The sequence below is a fragment of the Tursiops truncatus genome, chromosome 15 (assembly GCF_011762595.2).
Source record: "Tursiops truncatus isolate mTurTru1 chromosome 15, mTurTru1.mat.Y, whole genome shotgun sequence".
Classification (NCBI taxonomy): Eukaryota; Metazoa; Chordata; class Mammalia; order Artiodactyla; family Delphinidae; genus Tursiops; species Tursiops truncatus.
In genome coordinates, this window is record NC_047048.1 from 85,757,694 (window position 1) to 85,781,495 (window position 23,802).

Genomic DNA, 23,802 nt, shown 5'->3' on the forward strand with positions numbered 1-23,802 from the left:
CTGGGGTCTCAGGGAGCAGAGCCCCTGAGGGCTGAGGTCAGCGTCCAGGCCTCCTGAGGCACAGAGCACCTGGTACGGGAAGCTGGGCAGGGACCCCACACCACGCCCCTCCCACTTCATCACCACTGGGACACCCCCATCACCCCAGAGTGTCGAGACCACCATCCACCGTGGTAGTGGTGGAGGAGGGGAGATGAGACCCTTCAGAGCCAAAGCCGCGTGGTCCAACCTCAGCCGGGCCACAGCGACAGTGACTCGGGCCCTACCCCGCCCAGCCCAGCCTGCGTCACAGAGCGGCGGCCCCGCCCATGTGCCCCAGAGGCCTGACAACCAGGCCCAGAGAGGCGCAGACCCGCCTCCACATGCAGCCCCTCCCCAGAGCGTGGCCCCGAGGATGTCTCCGGATGCGCCCCCAGCTCCAGGGCAGAGGCGCTACGGGCAGATAACAGAGGCCGCTGGCACAGACAAAACGCACGCGGGGAAACGGTCACGTTTCAAAACCTCAATTAATTTCCTTTGCTCATTAGCCAATTTATTCAATTAGCTGAGCCCTGGGGGGAAAAATGTCCAGATGTCTCATGTGCCTTATACTCGTAATTCTCTGCCTGCGGTGGGAAGGAGCCCACGTGCCCAGAGAGGATCTGCCAGGGTCAGAGGAGATCCCAGGGTGGTGAGTCAGGACCCCGGGGCCTGGGCGGTGGGAGAGACTGGCAGGATCCCCAGCTCAGCTCAGCACTGGGCGCGGGAGTCGGGGGGACGCATAGCATGGTGGGCTTCCCTGTGGAGGTGTTCACAACGCTGCAGGATGAAGTGCTGGTGGGGCCAACAGGGAAGGGAAAGTGTTCCTTGGCAGAGGGAAGGGCAAGTGGACTGGCGCCAGGAGGGGGTCGGGGGGGGAGGGGGAGACAGTGTGTCCAGGACCCGGCAGCGGGCAAGTCTGACCAGACTGGAGATCGGGGCCCCGGGATGCCTGACGCCATCGTCACCTGTCAGGGAGACTGAGTCCAGGGCTGCGCCCACGCAGAGCAGCTCCTCGTGCTTTATAAAAACATTCCTCTAAAGAAAAACAGGAAAGACCCAGGTCCCAAGGTGACCAGGCCCTCTCAGCCCCACCTCCCCAGGGCGCTCTGACCAGCATCTCGGAAACTTCCAGAATGGCCAGGGTACGCTGCACAAAGCGCAGCCCTTCCCAGCAGGCAGCTGCCAGGCTGTCGGGAGCCCCACCAGCAGCTCAGGAGCCAAAGCTGCGGCCCAAGCGCCAGTGACATTCCAAGTTTTGTTTTTGATGTGTTGGGACAGATGGTCGCAGGCGACACCGCCTGGGGCGCGCAGGGGGTGCAGCAGGATGGACGCTCCAGAGAGAGGCCAGCACACCCACACGACAAGGAGGAAGGAGAGGCAGCAGCAGACTCCCACGCGCAGCGGGCACCCCAGCCACGCCTCCAGGTGCAGGCAGGGCCCCCGCAGATCAAGAAAGGGACAACTCCAAAGGGCAGTGGTGCCCCCCCCCGGCCACTCACAGGTAGCCACGATGGGGAAAAGGCACTTACTTCCAGGTCCCCTCCTGTCTGCGGGTAACCCTGTGACCGGCGACCACCCCTGCCCAGCACACAGCCGCATCCTGGGCCCGGAGACGTCCGAAGCCCACGCCCATCCAGCGAGGCTGAAAGGGGCTCCGCCTCTGGCCTCGTGGTCCCAGGCACGGCATCCTCCATTACAGGGGACACTTCCCTGAGGCCCAGCCCCCGGGGAGCCAGGGGGTGGGGGGGCCAGCCCTCCCGCAGGACGACGCAGGTGATCACCCCCAGCCCTGAGGCCCATCGCAGGGCCGCCCGCTGCCGTTATGCTGGGGCCCTGGGCACCGGAGCATCCTGGAGACCCTGGGGAGTCTGAGCCAGGCGGGGGCCTTCCTTCCCAAAGACCTCTCTCGCCTCGGTGACCCGGGTTCTGGCTCCTGGCAGGCTCATGGGAGCTGCCAGCTGTGGCTCTAAGGGACTCCCCTCCTCCCCTCTCCTCCTCTGGAGAGGCATTGGGGAGGTGCAGGGTGGACGCCGCCGCCACTGGGAGGCCCCGGGAGGCAAGCTGTGTGCTTAGCACCGACCCCCAGGCCCCAGAGGACGTGGTGGCTAGTAGCTGGGTCCGCTTCCTCCCCAGATGGGATCGGTGAGCAGTTCTACCCGCCCACAGGCTGGGAGACCCGTCCCCCTGCTGCAAGGTTCAGCTCAACGGCCAGCACCATCCTGTACATCTCCCCAGCACCGGGACCGAGGCCCCAGGGCCCTGGGGGAGGGGAGTTCTCATGCCCTCCAGCCTGGGAACTGTCCAGGCTGCAGGAAAAGAAAGGAGGGGAGGCAGGAGGTGGCTGCAAAGGCAGAACATGGCGGCTGATTATGATAATGAATTCATCGTCAGGATGCTTCCCTGGCAGCGGTTGCCAAGGAGACGAGCAGCTCAAGCAGCTGGTCCCCAGCCCCAGATTCCAGGGGCTGTGATGGGGGTCAGGCGGAGCGGCAGGCCAGCCAGGGACCTCAGACCTTGCTCACCTGGGCAGGGGGGAGGTAGGCCACCTGGAGAGTGAGCATCAGAGCAGCCGCATCCCAGATGCACAACCAGGCCTGCACCACCCAGTTCACGAGTGGCCACGAGGTGGGGCGGGCCCCAGCACTGCAGGACCCACAGCAGCAGGAGAGACCTCAGCCAGACAGCAGGAGGGACTTCCACAGCCTGAGCTCTGGGCAGAGATGGACCCCTCTTTTGAAACAGGTGGAGGCACGGCAGGGTCCTCAGTGTAGGGATTCTGACGCATGGAGAGACAGGCAGGGCAGGCGGGAGGGACTGAGGGTGGTGGAGCCTTGGGCATTGGCCAGGGGAGCCCCCCAGTCAAGGCCTGACAGCACCCCTCGAGGCGGTCAGCCCACCCACAGCCGTGCCGCAGGTCCTGGGTGCACACGTGTGCGTTCTGCCTGCCCTGCACTCTCGGGAGGGGGCGGCCGCCACCCCCAGAGGGAGACCCCACTGCTTTCCGCTCTCCCCTCCCACCCCCTCCCCCCATCTGACTGCAGGGAATATTTCTTTTCCGGAAAACGTGACAAGGTCTCCGCCACCTCATTCCCACGTCTGGTTCCCACTGTTGGGAGGGCACCGGGGGGGGTGTCATGGTGCTGGCCCACAGCCCAGACTCCCCGCTCCCTTCAAGGACTAAGCTGGGCGATGACTGGGATTATTCACCTCATTCTACATATTCAGTGAAATACACCTTTCATAAGCGAATGGCAGGAAGTCGTGTTACCAGCACCCCACTTGCTCACCCCCAGCCCCTGGCTGGCAGAGCTGGGAGAGAAGGATGGGGAGGGGTCCCTGACATCAAGCACCACCCCCCAGGCTCCAATGCAGCTACGCGCCAGGCAGGCGACAGCCCAGCAGATTGGAAGAAGGTGCTCATCCGCTTTACAGATGAGAAAACGGAGGCTGTGATGCAGCTCCCCGCGGCCACACGGGGCCGAGCCTGAGCACGCTTCCACTGGCGGGGTCTCCCCAGGATAACGTCCATCCCGATAAGGCCGGGTGGCCTGGGAGCCCAGGAGGGGACGGGGGCGGAGCCGCCAGCGTGAGGTCCAAGCTCCCACACCGGGTCCCCGGGGAACCTCCCGCTGCCTCGTCCATCAGGACTGCAGTTGGCGCTGCAGCCCGGAATCTAATTTCACCCTTAATGAACTGCTCTGCCTCCAGTACCTGGGGCCACTGCCAGTCTCTGGGCGACAGGAAGCCTGGACTCCTGATGGCTGCTCCGGGCGCAAACAAGCCAGACGCGAGGAATCGCTCTGAGATCCCGCCGCGGCCCGAGGGAGTGGGCGGCCGTGTGCAGACCCTACCCTGGAAACGAGCCCCGCCCACAGGGCCGCCCACCCAGGCCCACTGCAGTCCCGCCAGGCCCACTGCAGTCCCGCCAGGCCCCCGTACACGGCAAGTAAGTGCTCAGTAAACGCCTCAGACCTGACAGGCCCCAACCCAGGAAGTCCCAGACCCTGGGAAGGTCCAGCTCCGGCCTTGGCATTTGAGGCCTCCCTTGAATTAAATTAAATTGAATAATTGCACATTCTGTGGATTTCACATCAATTAAAGAAAAAAACAGAAACAGGCCAGGTTGTCAGGGACTGAAACAGAGGGTAAGGCCCATCCGCCCGTCTGTGCCCAGGCAAGCCCTCCCCACCCGTGCCTCAGCTCCCCTCTGCGCCCTCCCCACCCGTGCCTCAGCTCCCCTCTGCGCCCTCCCCACCCGTGCCCAGCTCCCCTCTGCGCCCTCCCCACCCGTGCCTCAGCTCCCCTCTGCCCTCCCCACCCGTGCCTCAGCTCCCCCCTGTGCCAGCACAGATTTGGGCGGGAGAGCCTACCCCTCTGCCCACACTGCTCCCCGCACCCCCTGCCACCAGGGGACCTGACCCCATCCTTCAAAGAAGGACACTGCTCTGAGGCTTCCTGGGGGGCAAGGAGGGCCCCAGCCTCCCCCGGGATGCCTTAGCATCCACACGTGGGGATCAGGCAGCCGCTGGCTGGGTGATTTCCTGTGCTGTGGTGCGGGGGTCCCCCTCCAGGTGTGTTCTCTTCCACGGTCCACACTGAGCTCTGTCCTTGTAAGTCCTGGTCTCCCCCGGCCCCGGCTCACTCTGGGGGTCCCCGTCTTGGGGTGCGTCCCCCAGGCCTGCCACACACACCCCCAGCACAGCCACCTTTGGGGTCCCTTGAGTGCCAGGCTCTGTCCAGGGAGCTGGCCTGACGAAACGGTCAGCATGGCTGACCCCCGGCCCTGCGGGTCCCATAGCCCCAACCGCGCGGAAGCCTGCGCAGGAGCGGGGTGAGGAGGGGAGGGGTCCCCTGTGGGAGGCACTGCCGTGGACAGCCCTCTGAGGTCAGGGCCCAGGGCAAATACCATCTTTCGGGGGAGAGGTGCTTCCCCCGCCACGAGGGGTCAGTTTGGACCACCCTGGGCATCTGACATCCCCTTCGTGAGCACAGGAACCCATGCAGGCGCTCAGGGTACCCCCACACCAGGGCCCCTCACAGACCCGCCTCCCCAGGTCGACAGCACGGCCAGGCCTGCTCCCCCGGACTCTTCCTGAACACCCTCCAAGCGGCTCTCGGGCTGGCCCACTCCCCCCGCGCCCCATGGGTCATAGCTCAGTGGTCCCCTAGAAACACTCCTGGTGTTCTGCTGGCCTCCATCTGCACACCTCGAGTGGCAGCCATGGGCAGGACCTCGGTTTAACAAGCCCCCTCCCGGACCAGCCCTGGTCCTGACCCCGGGGGGCCACCAGGCACGGGCTTGCCTGGGTCCTTCTCCAGGCCAGAGCGCCGTCTGCTCCCCAGCCATAAGCCACCGAGGGCGTAGGGTGAGGGATCAGTGACAGGGCCACCTCATGCTCCCCCGACCCCAGGGGCACCAGGAGCCCTGATGACAGAGACAAAGCCCAACACTCGTCCAGCAGAGACTTGTCTGATTCCACGGGAAAATCCCCACCACACACGGTTAGCACGAAGGAGGACGACAGCCTGAATCCGATCTCCTTTAAGAAACGCAGAGACAGGCACAGATGCCCGGAAGGCAATCGGGAAAGACAAACGCTCCTCCTCAGCTTTTCTGCATCTTCTCCGTTTCCTACGGTGGACGTGTGTAATTTTCATAATCAGAAGAGGTAATGGACCATAACCAAGTGTTTCTCTAAGAGGCCGCCAGCCCCTCTCGCTCAGACCACGCAGTGCTGTCTGCCCACCACCTGGCCTGAAACACTGGATTTCCGTCCACACGATATTAATTCAGCTCTCAGCTAATCAAACCGCACAAAGCGGAGAGGACCGTCTTGGAGAACGTTGACCAAGGAGGAAAGAGCTCTGTGAGCACAAGAGGCTGAATCGGGAGGCGGAAGCAAGCGGCCACGCGCCTGCCCCAAGCGCCCCGTCCGCAGGCCAGCCAGTGATGGGCCAATCTCCCCACTTTCCATGTCCCGCACGGAGCTCGCTTGGAGAGACGGCCGTGGGCTCGTGATCAGGACCGCGGCCAGCGCCCTGCACGCCGTCCCACCTCGGCTCACCCGGGTCACCCCCGCCAGAGGCTGAGCTCCAAATGCTCTCGCTTCCTGTTCCTCCGGGTGAAAGTCGAACCCCGGGTCAGGCCCTGCCCTCCTGCTGGAGGGCCCGTCCCGGTGCTGCCACCACATCCCACCAAGGCTTGGCCTCCAGGGAGAACAGACTTCTAAACGCCAGTGGACCCAGCCAGGCCCGGCAGGACTGGCAGCCCTGCTCAGAGCCCTGCTCCCAGGAACAGAAATGGATCGGCAGGTGCTCACCCAGGCTCCTCCCACTTCCACATTCCACTCCCCTCCCCCGCCCCCGCTTCCTCCCCCGAAGCCTGGAATCCCAGGAGAAACTGGCCTTTTCCTCAGACAAACCCTTCCAATATTTTTTTCCAAGCCTAAATGTAAAAGCAAGCTCGGAAGTTCTAAGCTCTCTAGTCAGGTCAAGACTGAGGCTCCAGGGAAGGAAGGGGCGGACCAGACAGGACCCAGAGGAGGGAGGGGCCTGGGCGGGGGCACACGCAGCAGACAGCCAGGGACAACCTGGGAGCTGAGACCTGTCCCCACAACAGACGATGAAGGAATCTCTGGAGACGCTGTTTCCAACGAGTCCGGGTAGGACTTTCTGGAACAAACGCGGTTCTGTACGTTTATTCTGTGCATTATTCCAGGGGGCTTCCCTGGTGGCGCAGTGGCAGAGAATCCACGCTCCCAATGCAGGGGGCCCGGGCTCGGTCCCTTGCCAGGGAACTGGATCCCACATGCACGCTGCAGCTAAGAGTTCACAACTAAGGAGCCCACGTGCTGCGACTAAGACCCGGCACAACCAAATAAACAAATAAATAAATATTTAAAAAAATATCCCGGGTAATCTGAAGACATTAAAGACCTAATTTTACTCAAGCCGGGTAGCCGGCAGAGCCTAAGGACGCTCGGCTCTGAGTACATCCTGGAGATGAAGGTCAGACTCAGGGCTGGCGGCTGGAACACACCCACCCTCACATCTCAACCAAGGGAAGCCAACACGGCCTCTGCGAGGAGCGGCCGGAAGAGGCCCGCCCGCTCCAGCGCACCCTCCCTTGGGCCGATCCCAGCTGCTGGGCAGTGGGACCGAGGCTCTGGGCCGCTGGTGGCCGAGAAGAGGCGAGAGCCCCCTCGTGGGTGGGCACCCGCCCCAGGCCAGGGGTCTCCCCACCGTCCTTGGGGCTGCTGGAGAAGGCGCAGCCCTCACCCAGCCTCTGCCGGGCTTGAGCGCCGCTGGCCCCGCTCACCAGCGCGCGCTTGGGTCCGTCACTCAGCCCGGCTCACCTGCGCCCCGCCCCGCGGCATCAGGACACCTGGTAGAAGTCCTGCCGCTGTCCCTGTTCTCCCTTCAGCAGGCACCATCCTGCCCGTTCCCCAGGGAACCCCCTTTGCACTTGCCAAACCCAGGCCTTCACAGTAGGGAACTCTGGGGCCTGCATGCCCCGGGGCTCTGGCTGGGCTGTGGATGAAGCCACCCAAACGCACTAGGGCAAACTGAGGAATGTGGGCCCTGCAGCCCCACTGGGAGGCACGCAGGCCCCAGAGCTGCCCACCCAGGGCCTCCAAGACCCAGGCATCCCCAGCCCTGCTTCCTCCTGGATGAATTAGAAGCTTGGTGCAGCCCAGCTTCAGACAACAAAGACCAGCCCTCTCCCTAACTCCAGACCGTTTGCAAAACAGCACCCGGACCACCTCCCCCCAGCTCCGGCCATGGCTGCCTTACTTCACACGAGGAACAAACAGGCTTTAGAAACAGTCATTTCTTTGCCCTGACCCCTCCTGCACGCGCCCACCTCACCAAGAGGGGTTTTGGGGGTTCACCGGCACCCACCAGCTGCCAGGGGAGCAAGCTGGGAGCGGTCATCGGGCCACAGCCGCCTGCAGAACAGTGGAAAGAAGGCCTAGGGGGCGGGGGCAGCTGCGTCAAACCCTCCCCTCAGCATGGAAGGCAGAGTCCCTGGGGGACAACCTCGGGGCCGCACGCCCCTCTTCTTTCTACCTCGGATCTCACCAAGCTGGCCCGGGCTTGCTGGCCAGGTGCCCCACAGCTGGGAGGGAACTGCATGGCACGGATGAGGCCCGTTTCCCGATGCCGCAGAGCTGTCAGCAAACCGCTGTTGGAAAGCACAGCCGGGCACCAGCCTTCAGAACCGAGTGGCTGTGCTAGAAGGAGTCTCCCATGCTCCGGGGCAGCGCCAGGAGATGGGCTCAGCCTGGCGGCCCACGTGACACTAAGTCACCACACGACAGCTTAGGAGGGGGTGCAGCTCATCAGGACGCAGCCCGTGCGGAAACCTGGGGTCCCCTTTACGGTCTGGGGGTCCATTGGTACAACCCGCTCGCAATGGTCCTTCTCAAGCCAAAACCGTTCTGGCCTCTATGCTCGGAGGTCCAGGGCGCTGGGACCATTCAGCCGTGGAAGGAAGACCTCCCCCAATACCCGGGCAGCTGTGGAACAGTGAGGTCCTTTAGGAAAACGGCCAGTCCTCCTGGACAAACACAGCTTCAGACGGGGGCCCCGTGTCTAATCACGCGGCCACGTTCACAGCAGCCCCAAACCCCTCCATCCAGGCGCGGTCACTGGCCGACGGGACTGAGAACACACCCGGGCCGCGCGGAGGGCGGACGGCGCGGGGTGCTGTCCCGGACGCGCCCGCCTCCCTCTGCCTGGTCTTCCTCCTTGCTGAGTGACAGACAACGCGGCCAGGACCCCGTGAACGTCACACGCTCCGAGCACTGTGCTGAGTGAGTCACAGGAGACAAGCACAGAATGGTGTCCCCACGTCACAGATGAGGGGACACCGGGCCCAAGGCAGGATTCCCCGCCAGGCCCCCGCAGAGCCCACGGTCCCCACGGCTCACCGTCCTCTGCCCACGCGCGCCCCCTGAACCATCACTGGTTATAACCTCACACCACACCTGATGGGGCGTGGGGGTGACGAGGTGACGTCCGTGACTAAGGCACGTACCCGGCGATCTCCATGCAGGAAAGGCCCTCCGTTTACACTCGAGAACGTTTCAGATGACCCGCCCACGAGGTGACCCAGGCAGCACGGTTTATAATGAGGCTGCCGGACACAGGCCAAGGTCTCTCACAAGCCTTGGCTCAGGAAGGGGCAGAAGGCTGCAGCCCAGGGCCAGCCCAGCATCGTGAGCCCCAGGCCTGGCCCCCAGCCCCACCCCACCCCCGTCCCCCACAAGGAAATGGTCGCAAGCCCGCAGTGCCTGCAGCACGTCCCGCCCTGTCGTGCCGAGCGGAGGTTCGGCCCTCCGCGGGGTCCCCCACCGCCATCCTGGCCCTCAGCACCTTCCACGAAAGCCCCCAGAGAACTCTCGGTCCTCTGGAGCCTGTCCCTTCTCCGGGGCATTCAGAACGCAGCTCCCGGGGGTGGGGGCAGCCTGGCGGGCTTGCCAGGACGGACTCAGGACGCCTGTGAGCAGTGGCCAGGAGCAGACCCCGGGCCTCACCGTGGACACGCAGGCGCGCGGGGATTAACACAGCCTAGGATTCACTTACTGACCAAAACGGACCGGGAAGAACCCCCTGAGATGCTCTATCCACCACCAGGCTCGGGCTGCGCTCCTGGAAACAAGCCGGTCTCTTCACAATCATTCCGGGTTTAGGTGTTTTCCGAGGCGGTGCCCACGTCGAAGCCCCCCGCCGAGTCTCCGTAGAGACTAGTTTCAATGTTTGACTTGTACCGGTTTCTAACAAAACAGATTTTTCTTTGTTCTGATCTGTGAAACTGTCAAGAACGGAGCTTCCTACCGACCCCATCACCCTGAGGACACAGACCGTTTGCGGGGATTCACCACAGTGTAATTAGACACCGTGATTAAGAAACACTTCATTAAAAAACACTTCATTGTCTTATTGTGGGTGAGAAATCCTACGATGAGGCCTGAGGTCTCCAGACAGCCTACTGGGGACAGTCTACTGAGCCCTGGTCTCCCTGGAAACCACAACCCTCCTACCGTTTTCACCTTTGGGGAAATTTCCATGAGATTCTCCAACTCTTCAATCAATAGACATTTCCTCCCCAGGATTGCAGCGAGGTCTGGGAGCTGCAAGAAGCTGAGAATACAGCCGTTCAGACCCCAGTCTCCTCTCAGAAGCAGACACCCAGGGCCACTTGCCCTGGGGCCCCCACGCCCCCCAAGTGCAGTCACACCGAGGAAAAGAGAGGCCAGCACGTGGGCCCACGCTTGCCCACCCGAGGGCGGACAGGTGAGAGGGGCAGCGGGCGGCCTGCACGTGACCAGTTATCCGAGGCCACGCAGGGGACTGCAGCTGGGCCCTGAGGCCCCAGGCCCCCATCCCGCTGCCCCAGCCACAGGCCCCGAAATGTCAGCGGCCCCCCGAGACCCACCTGGACGCCATCCGAGGACGGAGGGGGCTCGTTGGACTGGCCCGAGAGAAGGCAGCTCCCAAGAGTGAGCCGCTCAGGCGAGCCCCGGCCTCCAGGGGCCAGTCCCTGCCCTGCAGTCACCGGCATTTTCCATCCCACCTATTTCAAACACAGTCTCACCTGGCAACTCCAAGTGGCTTTTGGATGTTGGAAAAGTCAACCGATCTGCACCCCAAGTTCCCATCACTGGGCCGAGACCCCTTCTGTCCAGCGTGAGTGGGGCAACTCAGGAACTCGACCGTCTCAGCCTCGGTTTCCTCACCAGTGAAAATGGGGCCACAAAGTGAGGAAGCCCTGAGACCAGCGGACAGAGGGCCGGCCCAGAAGATGTGCGGTTCCCCTCCCCTCCTAACTCGAGCCTCGGGGAGACCCCCCACCCCCTCACCATGGTGGAGCAGCTGCCGCTCCCACCCGTGAGGGGAGGGGGCCGCGCACCCAACCCAGGCTCTCAAAGGACCCCCAAGGGCTCGCCTGAAGCAGATGAGTAGCCCCTGGGGCCCCACTGGCCTGGACACGCATCCTGAAGTGTTTGGGGGCCTTTTCTGTGGCTCACACCCCCTCTGAGAAACTCATGAAAACCCTAGACCGTAGCTAGAAAATCCTCTCGTGTAAAGATGCCCTGCTCTAGGGGTGCACAGACCCTCAGAGCCCCGAGACCTGCCTGGGGCTGTGAAGGGCAGGCAATGGTGAGCTGAGATGCACCCCTTCCCCACCCCACACGGCCCAGCTCCTCGCGACAGGGCCCCCACTCACTGCGGACGACACCAGCCTGCCCGCCCAGAATCCCGGCCAGGTCTGGGTGAAGAGCCATGCGGGGCGGGGACCTGCCCAACCGGGGACTGCTCTCCCTCTCCAGCCAGAGCAGAGGCAGGGACACTGCAGGGGCCTCGGGGCTGGGAGGGGGGCCCGGGCGGGCTCCCCTCAGCCTGGTCCAGGATCCTCCTGACTCAGGGAAGCCTCCCGCCCCCACAGGCAGCAGCAGTGATGGCGATGGCTCCAGGCCCAGAGGCACGTCCATGGAGACAGCCCGTCCGCAAAGGGCAGGGGCACCTGGCCTGATGCGCGCAAAGCCCGGGGGCCAGAGGGCGGCCACCTCCCTCCCCGCCTCTGACACCCAGAGGGCTCAGCACACCTCTGCCTTCCAGAAGCCAGGCTTTGCTGGAAGGTGGCCCAGGAGGGCAGCTGCCCCAGCCCCGCGACCACTCCGGCCCCCACTGCCCCTCCCAGGCCCAGCTCAGGAGGGGCCTGACCTGGTTTAATCAACAAACCAAACAGACAAGGGCCAGTCCCTGCTGGGGGGCGGGGGGTGCACAGGGGAGGCCGCACCACTGGGGACCAGCATATGGGGGCAGTGAAGGCCTCCTGAGTCCAGTGGGCTGGGCCCAAGGATGGGCTGGGCCTGGGGACAGCTAGTGAATTCCAGGCCCGGGGAGCCGGGGGGTGACCGATGAGCAGCAACAGCGGGACAGAGATGTCGCCGTTCAGGAGCACCCCCGGGCCGGCGCCGGGAGGGTGGAGACCCCACGCGGTGGCCTCCACAATGCCTTGGGGGCAAGGGCAGCTCTGCCCCCTTCACTGCCCCTGGACCCTCACACACTGCAGGCCCACCTGTCCCGACTCGGGCACTCCCGAGGCGGGGGCAATGCAGACCCACACCCGAGAGCAGCTGCCTGGCCCCCAGTCCCCACACTCTGTTCCCAGCTCTGAAGGCTGCAGCTTCCAGGACGCAGGACGCACGGAGGGGCCGGCCACTTCGGGCCTGGGCAGGGAGAGGCCACACAGAGGGGACCCCGGGAAGTGCCGCCGGCGGGGACCTTCGTGCCCAAAGCACAGCGAACCCTCCAGCAGCCGCACCACAGGTCAGACAGGAGTGGGGGCACCGCTGGGCTGTGCCCAGACACCAGAGGCCACCTCGGGCCAGGACCTGGCTGATCAGAGCTGGCCCCCGCCCGGCAGGGAGAGGAGGCACGGGGCTCTTCCAAGGAGGAAGAGCGCACCTGGGCATGTCCGCCCCGGGAAGAACCAGGTCACCTCCCTGGGGCAGGCGGGGGCTGACACAGTGCCAGGGGAGCCTCTGCCTCTTGGGACTCCCGGGGTGGCTCAGCGCTGGGGCTGGGAACAGTGGCCAGGAGGCCTCCAGGGCTGTGGGGACCCCCAGGACACCTATCCCTCCAGCAGCTTGGCATTTCCTCCCAGGGTCTTCTCCCCCACCCACAGAGGGTCCGTCCAGAGCACACACTCACAGGTCACAGGCACACTCACGGGCACACACCCCCTCATCCCAGGTGGGCACTTGGTCGGAGACGGTTTCCCAGAATCCACCCCTCACTCCCATCCCCAAATGCCTCTTTCTCACAAAATGGCCGAGTCCTGGGCCCAGTCTAGCTGGGATGGGAGAGAGCGCCTGTAGGCTCAGAGGCTGTGCTCGCCACCAGCACAGGCGCGCGTGCGCGCGCACACACACACACACACACACACACACACACACACACACACCACACGCTCGAACACCCGTGTGCACACAGTGCCGGCCTGTGGCCACCAGCCCTGGCGCAGGAGCCAGGAGTTCCCTGAACAACGGGCCCAGGGCCACCGACAGCCCTCCCAGGGCCAGGGCTGGCGGCCCCCCTCTTCCTGGGGGTCCACTCTGCAATAAAGGGGGTCTGGAGCCCAGAACGCGCGCAGGGGCGTCAGGCATGCACCTGCTCCTCCAGCGAGCCGCGGCAGGGGCTCGAGGCTGTGCTGGGGGGGGGAGGGGGGCGACGCAGGCCAGGCCAGGGGTGGGTGCAGGCACCACGGGGCAGGAACAGCCAACTATCTACCCTGAGCCCACGGTTGGGGGCGGAGAGTAACGACGGGACCCCTCCGCCATTGCAGCACCCCAGAAGCGCACCCTAGAAGGAGGGCCAACCCCTCCCCCCATTCCCCCTTCTTTGAGGGAACCCATCTAGAGGGGGCCCTCTAGGAGTCCAGATCCAGTGACAGGACGGGCAGCGCCGCCCTCCCTCCCTGGTCGGCCCTTTGTTCGGTGCAGTGGCCGTGGGGAGGGGCCTCTCAGGGCTGAGGAGGGGAGGCTGGGGCGCTGCACATCTCCCCATCCTGCGGGGGAGGGACTGATGCAACCCAACCAGGCCGCTGGCGGGCGCGAGAGGGGGACAGGCGCCCCCACCCCGACCCCAGAACTCCTTCCAACCAGACGTCTCCAAAATCGCTCTCCAACCTCTGCCCTTCTCTTGAACCAAGGTACCCCAGGCACACGGTGTGACTGACGCGGGCGCTCGGACACACACGGAGGCCCTCGTAGCCCGCAGCTGTGCGCCCACGGGCCACCAGCGGCCGATCGCCCGGGTGCCTCGCGACCCGCGCCCGCCGCCCGGGTGGGCACTCACACGTAGGCGTGGTAGATGAAAGCCCAGCCGCGCGGCCGCTCCAACACGTTGTAGAGGAAATTCTGCAGCTTGCGGTAGAAGGCGTTGCGCTTGGGGGGCTTCCCGGCGCCCGCGCCGCCCGCGCGCGGCTTACTGAGGATGCTGCCGCGCTTGGGGGCCTCAGAGCCGGCGATGAGCAGAGCGCCGTCTCGGGTGGAGTCGGGCGCGCCGGGGTCCAGCCCCACGAAGCCCACCTTGAGCTTCTTCTCCCCGCTCGGGCCAGGGTACACGCCGCCGTTGCGAGACTTCTGCACCATGGTGCCGGGCGGCGCCCGGGCGGGCGCGGGCTCAGCGGGGGCGGCGCGCGGGGGGCGGCGCGGGCCCGAGCCCAGTTCCCCGGCCCTGGAGCCGCATGGCCAGGCGGCGGCGGCGGCGGCGGCGGCGGCGGCTCCGCGCTCCTGCCGGGCCCGGGCCGCGCGCGGGGACGTTGCGGCCCCCTCGCTCCGCGCGCGCCTGGGCGCCTGGCCCGCGGCCGCGCCGGCTCCGCCCGCCGCCTCGCCCCGCCCCCCACTCCGTTAACTCCTGCGCCGCCGCCCCGGCCGCGGGAGGGAAGGGGAGGAGAGGAGGGGGAAGAAAGAGGAGGGAGGGTCAGGCTGCGCCACCCCGCCGACCTCTTCCCGCCCCTCCGGCCACGTGTGCCCTGACGAGGGGATCCGGCCCCCTGGTCCCCTCTGGGGTGGGCAGGACCAGGCAAGCACACGCCTGAGCAGAGACCCCAGCTCTCCCTGGGATCCCCAGGCGGTGCGGTGCCGGGGCCTGGCCCCAGGTGAATTCTTACCAGCTGGGCCCGGACTGGACCCCTTGGAGCCGGGGAGGCCAGGCTCTCTGTTAGAAGGCCCAGCTCCCCGGGACCTTATGCTCCTGGCCTCTAGATGGGCCAGGCATGAGGACGCTTTAGAACCCAGGCCCTTGGTCGTGCAGGGAGGCCTTTGTGGAGACTTCCTTCCTAAGAGGTAGCGTGAACTGGGCCTTGGAGAGGACGTCCCCGCGGGGGAGACAGCTGGGGAAAGGTGGGGGTGTGCAGAGGCTTCTCGGCAGGAAGGAGGGTCAGGAAGCTCAGACCTGAGAGACACCCCGGGGAGCCTTGAAGTCCCCCAAGGGGCCTGGGATTTGTTCTGCAGACCCCAAAGAGGCCGGAGGCAGGGGCAGGGGGTTGGAGAGTGGGCCCCAGGGCAAGACCTAGGCCTCAGGAGAGCAGGCTCTGGACGCAGACGGCAGCGTGTCCCCTTGGCGGGGAGTGGGCAGAGTTGGCCTCCCCTGTGGCTGTGGGTGTCCTGGGGGGTCACTCAGGAACCTGCTGCTGGAAGACCAGAGGGCTCATTCCTCAGCTCCCGAGGGGCCCCTGCACACTCGATGCTGTCAGCTCCTCACGATGCCCCCCCCGGACCCCCCATCTGCACACCTAGGATGGTGTTGGCTTCAGGGGCCCCTCCTGACTACACCCAGACTCCTCCCACATTCACCTGGCATCGTGGGATGTACCAAGCAAAAGGCCCTGTTTAGTAGCTGGTGATGCCCTCACCGGTAACGGCTGCTAACACAGGACCCCTGGCGCCAGGTCAGCTGTGTCGTTTGCCCTTTGGGTTCCAAAGGCATTGGTGTGGTTTTGTTTTTCTTCAGTTGGGCAGAAAGCATAATGGACAGTGCAGGCACAGGGCTAAGTCATCTAGAATGTTGGGGAGACCACAGCGCATGCCACACCCACACCTGTGCACACAGGTGCATCCCAGGGGCCACACTCCTGACCCCCACCTCCCTGCCTCCAGGCCTGCTCACTAGCTACAATCTCCAGCGTTAGGTGGGTTCTCCCCCGCTGAGCCCAGGCCGAGGGAGGAGACGGAGGCCCTGGCTTACGAACGGGAAGAAGGGGCCACTGCGTCCCGCGCGCACTGGGTCTGCACGGGGGTGGCGTCTGGGGGACACACATGCTCAGTCCTCAGAAACTGGGCGAAACACCTGGGACTCAGACGTGCAGACACCACGAGGGCTGGGCCACCCCCTCCTGCTGAGGGGAGGCCTCCCAGACCCTCGGGTGCCACCTGGGCTGGGCATGGTCCCTCCCTGGGGGAGCCCCTCCCCAGGGTTGGATGGAGGGCAACGTGAGCCCACGGTTAGCGTGGCTCACCGAGGATGAAGGGGTCACCTGTGCAGGTGACAGGTGTCCCTGTCACCTGTGCAGGTGTCCCTGAGACAGCAGCAAGGTTTGGGCTCGGCGTTCCAGGGCACTGAGCAGGAAGAAAGGACGGCACGTCCCTGAGGTCCGAGGGGCCCCTGGCTGCCTTCATGACCTCCTGGGGGAGGCGGTGCTGAGAGGGAGCCCCCACCCGGCTGGAAGGGGACAGGGCTCGGTTGCAGGCACCCCCACCTCCCCGAGCCCCTGCTCGCTTGTCTATGGTGGCGTTGGCACCAAGAGCTTCACCGCACCTCTTGGAGGTTCTGGAAGGCGAGCGCCGCATCACGCTCTGTTTGGGGCGTCCTTCCCATGATCATCTGTGTCTTGCACACCACGGGCTGTGCACTGTCAGCAGTCTGGTCACCAGTGCCCCCACCCCTGCCACGTAGGCAAAACAGGCCGTTGAAAAGAGTCAGTCGGGGTGAATTTCATGCAAGTGACAGGAGTTCCATTTATTTAAAAATAGATGGGAAAAGCTTTCAGGCTCAAGCCATCTTTGCCAAGACTGCACTGACGGGATCCAGAGAAGGGGAGTGGAAAAATTCGGAGGCACGCAACGCCCAGCCCCAGTCTGGGGAGAAAGCTTCCACCGGGACTCCGGGGCGGCCGCTGCCACGCCGGGCGCTGTCCTTTCAGCACCACCCCAGAACCTGCTGAGCCCAGCCCAGTCTTCTTTTGCCCTCTCCCCTGGCCTCCCCCTCCTGTCCCCCACATCACCGGCTACACTGAGCTGTCACATCACAGGCCAGCTCAGAGTCTCACCCCCTGCCCCCCAGTACTCCTGTGTGGGAGCTCACCACGCCGGGCTGTGACCTTGCTTCCCGGCCCGGCTCCACTGCCTTTGGGTGCATCTCACTCACCGTCGTGTCCCCCAGAGCCTGGCACAGATGAGGCCCACGCTGTGAGGTCAGGGCATGTCACAGCGGCTGGTGTCGGAGGCCATATGGAAGCATCTGGATCATCCCCTCTTTGGGAACCTTCATGGTGACCCTTCCCACGGCTCAGACCACGGGCTCAGCATTTCCCGGGAAGCCGCTTCTCCACAAGCCCGGGGGTTGTGACTCTAGCTTCACAACAGACAGATGGTGGAACCAGAAGACTTCAGAGCACAGGGGAGCGAGTGGAGAGGTTGCAGGCTTCCCCTGGCCGTCCGTCCCGTCCGTCTGTCTGAGGGCCACCAGCGGCAAGGTCCCGCAGGCCGTCCCCGGGGGAGGCAGCTCCGGCACCCTGCTGTGGGATCCCTTTTTGTTCAGCCCCATCTGATGCTTTGTTGACACCTGCAGTCACCAAAAAGATACTTACCTCCCGGTGTTCAGCCATGCTCAAGTTCATGGCCAGTGACCACGTGGACATGGGGGGCAGACCCTGAAAAGCAGAGTTTCCTGTTTCACCACCACCCCATTTCCTCCCAGTAGAAAAGGAGCAAGGTGCTTCCCCAGCCACACGCCTCCAGAAAAACAGATGGTCCCGCAGAGGCCCAGAGGGAAAACTCCACCAGGCCGAGAAACAAGACAACTTGGGGAAATGAGAAGAGACATGTTCTCAATCACATAACCTGGGTCAGGGCTGTTGTCGTCTTCGTGCTGTGATTTGGGCGACAGGAAGCACCTACCCAGACAGAAAGCCCCACCCCCTCCAAGGAATTTTCCGTTATTAGGAGGAAGGGCTGTATTATTTATCCAGCTCATGGGGGGAAAAAAGAAGTGAGGAAAAATTCAAGATACGAAAGCACTGATTTTTTTAAACGGCTTGCACTAAAGTCAACATAAATTCAATTTATAGGGCTTTCTTTTAACGGCTCAGAACCCTCAACAAGCTTCCCGAGCCCCAGCTGATTGCACGCGGGAGCTGACCTGCATTTCTCAGCCGCCAATAACACCTTGACGCCGGGAGTCCATGGTCGCCTGTGACAGCGGAGACAGGCTGGGCAGCAAAGGTGGCCCTGGAGGCGTCCGGATGGGTGGGAAGCATCGCGTGGATTCTGGGCTCTCAAGGGGGCCCCCTCTTGGCCATCTGCCCTCAGGCCCCGCCCCCGCTCTCTGCGGGGGGGGCCCGTTCCCAGGAGCGAGGGGTGCGGGGGTTGTTTGGGAGGCCATGTCTTTTGTCATCTCTGAGGTGTGATCCAGGCCCCACCAGCGCTCTCTCTCTCCAAGTCAATGCTCCCATGACCCACTTTCCTCGCCGTGGCCTCTTTACCTGTGTGACCTGGCCCGGCGGTCGCAGACCTCCACCTCTCTACCCCACGTCCCTTCCTCCCAGCTCCCCGCCCTGGGCACACGGCAGCTTCAAGGACCCTCAAGCAGGTAAAGGGGGCTTTGAATATACTGTTCCCTCTGGCAGGAATGCTGTTCCCTCCATTAGCACCCGAAGGTCCCTGTGGTTCTCAGGGAGGCCCTGCTCGTGGATCTCCCCTGAGGTGCGACTCCAGCCCCAGCTCTCAGGTTCCCCATCACAGTCTGAAACTGTGTTACTTGTTGGCTCACCACCTGTTCATCCCCCAACCCCACTAGACAGGGAGCTCAAGAGGAGGATGGTGCCACACTCACAGCCCTGTGCACACACCCACGGCCCTGTGCACACTCACAGCCCCGTGTACGCTCATGGGCCCGTGCACACACCTACAGCCACATGCACAGGCACACAGCCCCGTGCACACTCTCACGGCCCCTGGCCCAGCCCACAGAAGCTGCTCGTCACATTCCCTGACTGAGCGAACACTTCTTTCTAGAGCTAGATGTTGCTTGGAGCCTCTAGCCAGGATGTGTCCCTGGTGACCGGCCCGGGGCTTGTGTGGCTTAGGGTCTGCCCAGGTAGACCACAGGCGGATGTGAGCTGGAGTGCGATGCCGTGGAGACAGGCTGCCCACCAGCAGAGCGGTCAGCCACCCTGCCCACACACGGGTGTGGGCATCTGGGTCCTGGCTGCCAGCCCACCGCCAGCCCCGGCTCGCTTGAGTGCCCGGCTTGCTGGGCCAGATGTCCAGTAGGCTTTGGACAGAGCTGTCCAGCCTGGCGCAGGGCCCACCCCCGGCCCCCTCACCCAGGACAAGGTCACCACACACTAAGCCAGGGAGATGGGACAGAAAGGCTGGACTCTTGGACCAGCAAAAGCAGGACACATCAGCCTAGACAGAGCTGGAGCCTCAGCCAGCACCACGGGCTCAGGCAGGGTGGCCCCTGATGAATCAGTCCACCAGCAAACGCGGTCCACCCACAGCGTGGCCAGAGGCAGGGTGCTGCCGGCTGCAGGGCGTAGCCCTGGGGCGGCCCCGCGGGCTCATCCGAGCTGGCCAAGTGACCTTTGCAGAGCCCAAGGGTCCTCGCTGGTCGAGTGAAGAGAAGCGGCTCCCACCTCATGGGGCTGCCAGTGGGTGCTGAAAGGAGGCGACCCTGAAAACACCACCCAGCACAGAGCAGCATCCACGAAGCAGCAGGGAGATGCATGGTGACCCCAGTCCTGGCTTAGAAGCGCCCTCGTCCTTGGTTTCTTACAGACCCTCCCCCATGGGAGAGTCCCCCAGCTCAGACGCGCTGACCCCCTCCCTTCTTGGCATCCACCCACAGAGATGAGATCCACTTAGGCCAGTCATTCTTACCCAGGGCAGCTTTGTTCCCCAAGGGACATCTGTAACGTCTGGAGACATTTTTGGGTGTCATGATGGGCACAGGTGCTACTGGCATCTAATGGGTAGAGGCACAGAACAGGCTCCTCACCCCCACAACAGAGAATTATCTATCCCTGGATGTCAATAGTGATGAGGGTAAGACACCATGATTTAGGTTAACAAGGTCTTCTCTCAAGTCGCAAATATTTCCGAGGAGTTAGCCATTCACCCCTTAGTATAAAATAGTGCCAACAAATGGATTTTCTCCCTAAAGCTCCTAATAATACCCAAGCCAAGGGATGAGAATTTTCACGGCAGGACTCCACAATGTTGGGAAGGAGAGCAACTCTCCCCGACCCCAGGAAGGGCTTTGGGCGGGGCAAGCATCTGGGTGAGGGGCACACTTGCCAAGAGGCAACAGGACGGCTCATCATCAGAGTTCGACAAAGTAACCCTGCGTTTTCCATGTTGCTATTTTCTAGCCTGATGACAGAATCTACCTTTACACCATGCAGAACAGTGCAGTGTTTGCTCCTGTTTCACGGCTCTGTCTGTGTGTCACTGGGCAAGGCGCTGGACCTCTCTGGCCCTCGTAAACGATGCCACAGGATTGTCACACCGTTCGCGGAGTTAAGGTTTGCATAGCACTTAGAACAATGTCTGGCATGAGTAAGCATTATATAAGCTGCAAAGTAAAAATAAATGCATCGATTCCAGGGCTGGCTCTGCAATCCTGCATTTCCAACATGTACCACCTTCCTCAGCACTTGGGGGGAGGACCCTGGGTTTCCGGAGACACACAGTAAAGAAGGGATGAGAGGACACCAGAGGCAGCCAGCATCCCAGAGGCCCCACCCCCACGCCAGCGGAGGCGGCTGCAGGTCCGCGAGAGCCGGGGCTCAGGGGAGCGCCATCTAATACAGACCCCAGCCCTAAAGGTGCGCAGGGCACCCATCCAGGTCCTGCCCACTCTGAGGGGCGCGAGGTTTGCGCAGAGGCCAGAGATGGGAGGGGACATTTCACAAACTTCCACCGTGAGGCTCAGAAGCATGACCCCCACCCCCTCCCCCGCCCCTTCCCTCCTTTGTTCTGTCCTCCAGCTCCGCTTTTGGCTCAGCCTTGCCGCCCCCCCTTTCTGGGCAGCTGAACCCCAGACACCAGGACCCCAGCCATCTCGAAAGACCCCGCTTCAAACAGCAGCTGGCACGGTCCTTGTCACCAGAGCCCAGGGCGGGCCCTCTGGGCCAGGGAGCTGGGCCCATCCGTCACTCGGGGCTGGCACAGCCCAACCACGGCCCCTACGCCCCCCAGAGCTGCCAGCATCCCTGACAAGAAGATGGCTTCGGAGCCTGGGGCCACTTCACCGAGCATCTTCACAGAGGCGGTCCAAAGAGAATGATCTGGCCCCTGCCCCACTGACCCTTCCAGGTCCACCCACTCCGCCCAGGGCGGACACGGAACAGGCAGGGCCTGGGAGCTCTCGCCTCCCCCACCCCCGCTTCCGGCCGCACCCCGGTGTGCGGCTGATTGGACCTCTGCGCTGGCAGCGGGTTCGGCCGGGCTCCCAGCCACGAGCCCACGTCTGAGCGGCCCTCGCCCTCCCCAGCCGACCCCCAAAGAGAGACGCCAGGAAAGGAAGCAGCTCCTCTGGACACCAAGCTCCGTTCCTCCCCAACCCACCCAGACCCACCCCAGTGAAGTCATGAGCAGCCAGCGCAGCCCCCAGCCGGCTTCTCCCCGCACGGGCGCGGGACCGGGAAAGCTCCCCAGCGCTGCCTGAGTCCGGCCACCCACGGCGCCCTGGGCTCAATCCTGACTCCAGCCAGCCAGCAGTGCAGCTACAGCCGGGACACAGCTTGTGCGGGCGCACACACACTCAACACTCGTGCACACGTGTGCATGCGCACGCGTGCTCCCTCAAGCACGCACGAGATGCACGCATGCGCACTCACCTGCACACATTCGCTGCCCTGGCTCCCGTGGGCTCCAGGACCCCCACCACGTTCTCCCCACACTCCACACAACCACAGGCAGACGTGCACAGCTCCACACCCAGGTCACACTCACACAGGTGTGCACGGCTGGGTACACACACCAGGGGCACTCGTGTAACCTGGCACACCCTTGGTCCCACTCCGAGACGCACCAGGGCACCCAGGAGGAGACACACCCACAGCCCCTCACAAGGGCGGTCACTCCCTGGCAAGGAGCCCTGGGGTCTGAGGCCGCCGTCCAGACACAGGACGGTCACCACCAGGTCACCCAGGTCCCTGGGGGAGGGAGGGAAGGTGCTTCCTGTCTCGAGGGGAGGGCTCCGGGAGCCCTGGGGAGACGAGGGCAGGAGACAGACCCGATCTGGCCGGCTCAGCAGGACCCTGCAACCCCGAGGACCCATGAATTTTTCGGAGGTACCCAAAGTGCAGATTGAAGCTGCCACTTGGGTCCTGGCAGATCTTGCTTTCAATTATTCCCCAGCCCAGCAGAGGGTGGAAGACCCAGCCCCGGGCCTCAGCTTCAGGGGGCAATCGCCCAGCCTGGGCTCCGGCACCAGCCCTGTGGCCCCCACGTCCTGCGCGGCAGCCCAGGCATCCAAGCCCAGTGTGAGCGCTGGTCTGTGCCCCCCGCTCGGGTCCTGGCCCTGAGGCTGTACCCCCGCCTGCACCCCAGGGTGCCCTGTCCGGGTTGTGGTACCACCCACCCTGTCCACCCACCCTCTGCCTCTGAAGCTGACGCCCCGACGCCAAGGCCCAGTGGACCCCGCCCCCTACCCTGCTTCCCTGCCCCACCCACCACCAGACCAAAGGGAGGGGCCCCCACGCCCTCCGCTCACCGCGCAGCCTCAGCCCGCACTCTGATGGCCGTGCCGGGAGCTGGACAGCAGCGGAGGCGGGCCAGGAGGCAGCTGCGCAAGCCCTGCGAGCACCTGACCGCAGGGGGTTCCTCTACCCACCATCTGCTTTGTCCCGCTGGCGGTGGGTGGAGCGGGGCAGGAACCAGCGCCCTCACCGCCTGCACTACTGCCCAGATCAGAGGCTCTCAGACTTAGGTCCAGGCACCCCGGGGACCGAGAGCCCTCCAGAAGGCCCTCAAGATCAGACTGTTCTCCCAGTAACGCCAAGGCCTTGGCTTTGTTCCGCCCGTCCCCCTCGTACAGTGGGGTTTTCAGAGCCATGCGATGTGTGACGACTGCGCTGTGTGACCTTGAGTTTTAAATATTTCTGCTTTCCTTTCCGGTGCACCAAGTCTATGGCTACCACCTCAGTGGTGTCTGACCCTGCGAGGGTTTGAGAACCGACACCCAGCGTGTGACGCTGGGCCTCTGCCATCCCACCCAGCCCTCCCCTCCCACTGCCAGTCCCGAGGTGTGGCCAGTGCCCACCCTCCCCCTGAAGCCCCTCCCGCTGAGTGTGTTTGGCTCCCGGAACAGCCCAGAGACCCAGGTCCCTGCCCACCCCAGCTCTGCAGGGGGCTGCTGGTGGGGGAGCCCCCCCCGCCCAGGTCAGCAGAAAAATCCTGGGAGAGGTGCTGCATGTGCTGCCCCCACGTGGACACCTGCAGGTACTGCATGTCCCCGAGAGTGAGGTCCGGATTTCTCTTCCTCTGTCCTGGGGAACCCCACCCTGATCAAGGCACAGGGATGCAGAGAGGTCCAGTGCCCTGCCAGGCAACAGACTAGGAGCTGCACCTTCCAGGGGCTGCCTTAATCACTCCATCCCCGAAGGTGGCCCAAGGCCCCCTCCGAGACCCTCTGAGAAGCCCCACCCTCCACCGTGGCGGGGACCCCCATCTTCCTCAGACTCCGGTGGGAGTGGAGAAGTGCTCCCACCTCTGTCCTCACACTGCCCTGAGAGTCCATGAGCCTGGAATGATCTGTGTCCCCCACCCCAGGAACACACTCACCTGCAGGGGGTGGGAAGTATGGCTGAAATCCCCCCACCCTTGGCATCTGGACCACAACAGCCGCTTGGACCAGAGGGTGAGGGTCCCCTCAGGGACCACGCTGGGGGGCTTCCTTTGACCCCAGCCGGGGCTGGATTCATTCTTACCCTGTCTCATGCTGACAGGTTTCTCTGGCTTGACCCCAATTCTAACTGGG

General features: G+C 64.0%; 1 protein-coding gene across 7 annotated transcripts in view; it reads right to left on the bottom strand.

The window, feature by feature from the left end:
* The window catches only part of KCNQ2 (potassium voltage-gated channel subfamily Q member 2), a 49,921-nt gene extending 35,735 nt beyond the window's left edge, over nt 1-14,186 (bottom strand). For all 7 annotated transcript variants that reach the window (XM_073793171.1, XM_033840493.2, XM_033840492.2 and 4 more), the window contains exon 1: nt 13,891-14,186. In XM_073793171.1, the coding sequence (XP_073649272.1) occupies nt 13,891-14,186 (296 nt within the window). The remainder of the gene's footprint in view (nt 1-13,890) is intronic.
* Between the last annotated feature and the right edge of the window lie 9,616 nt (nt 14,187-23,802).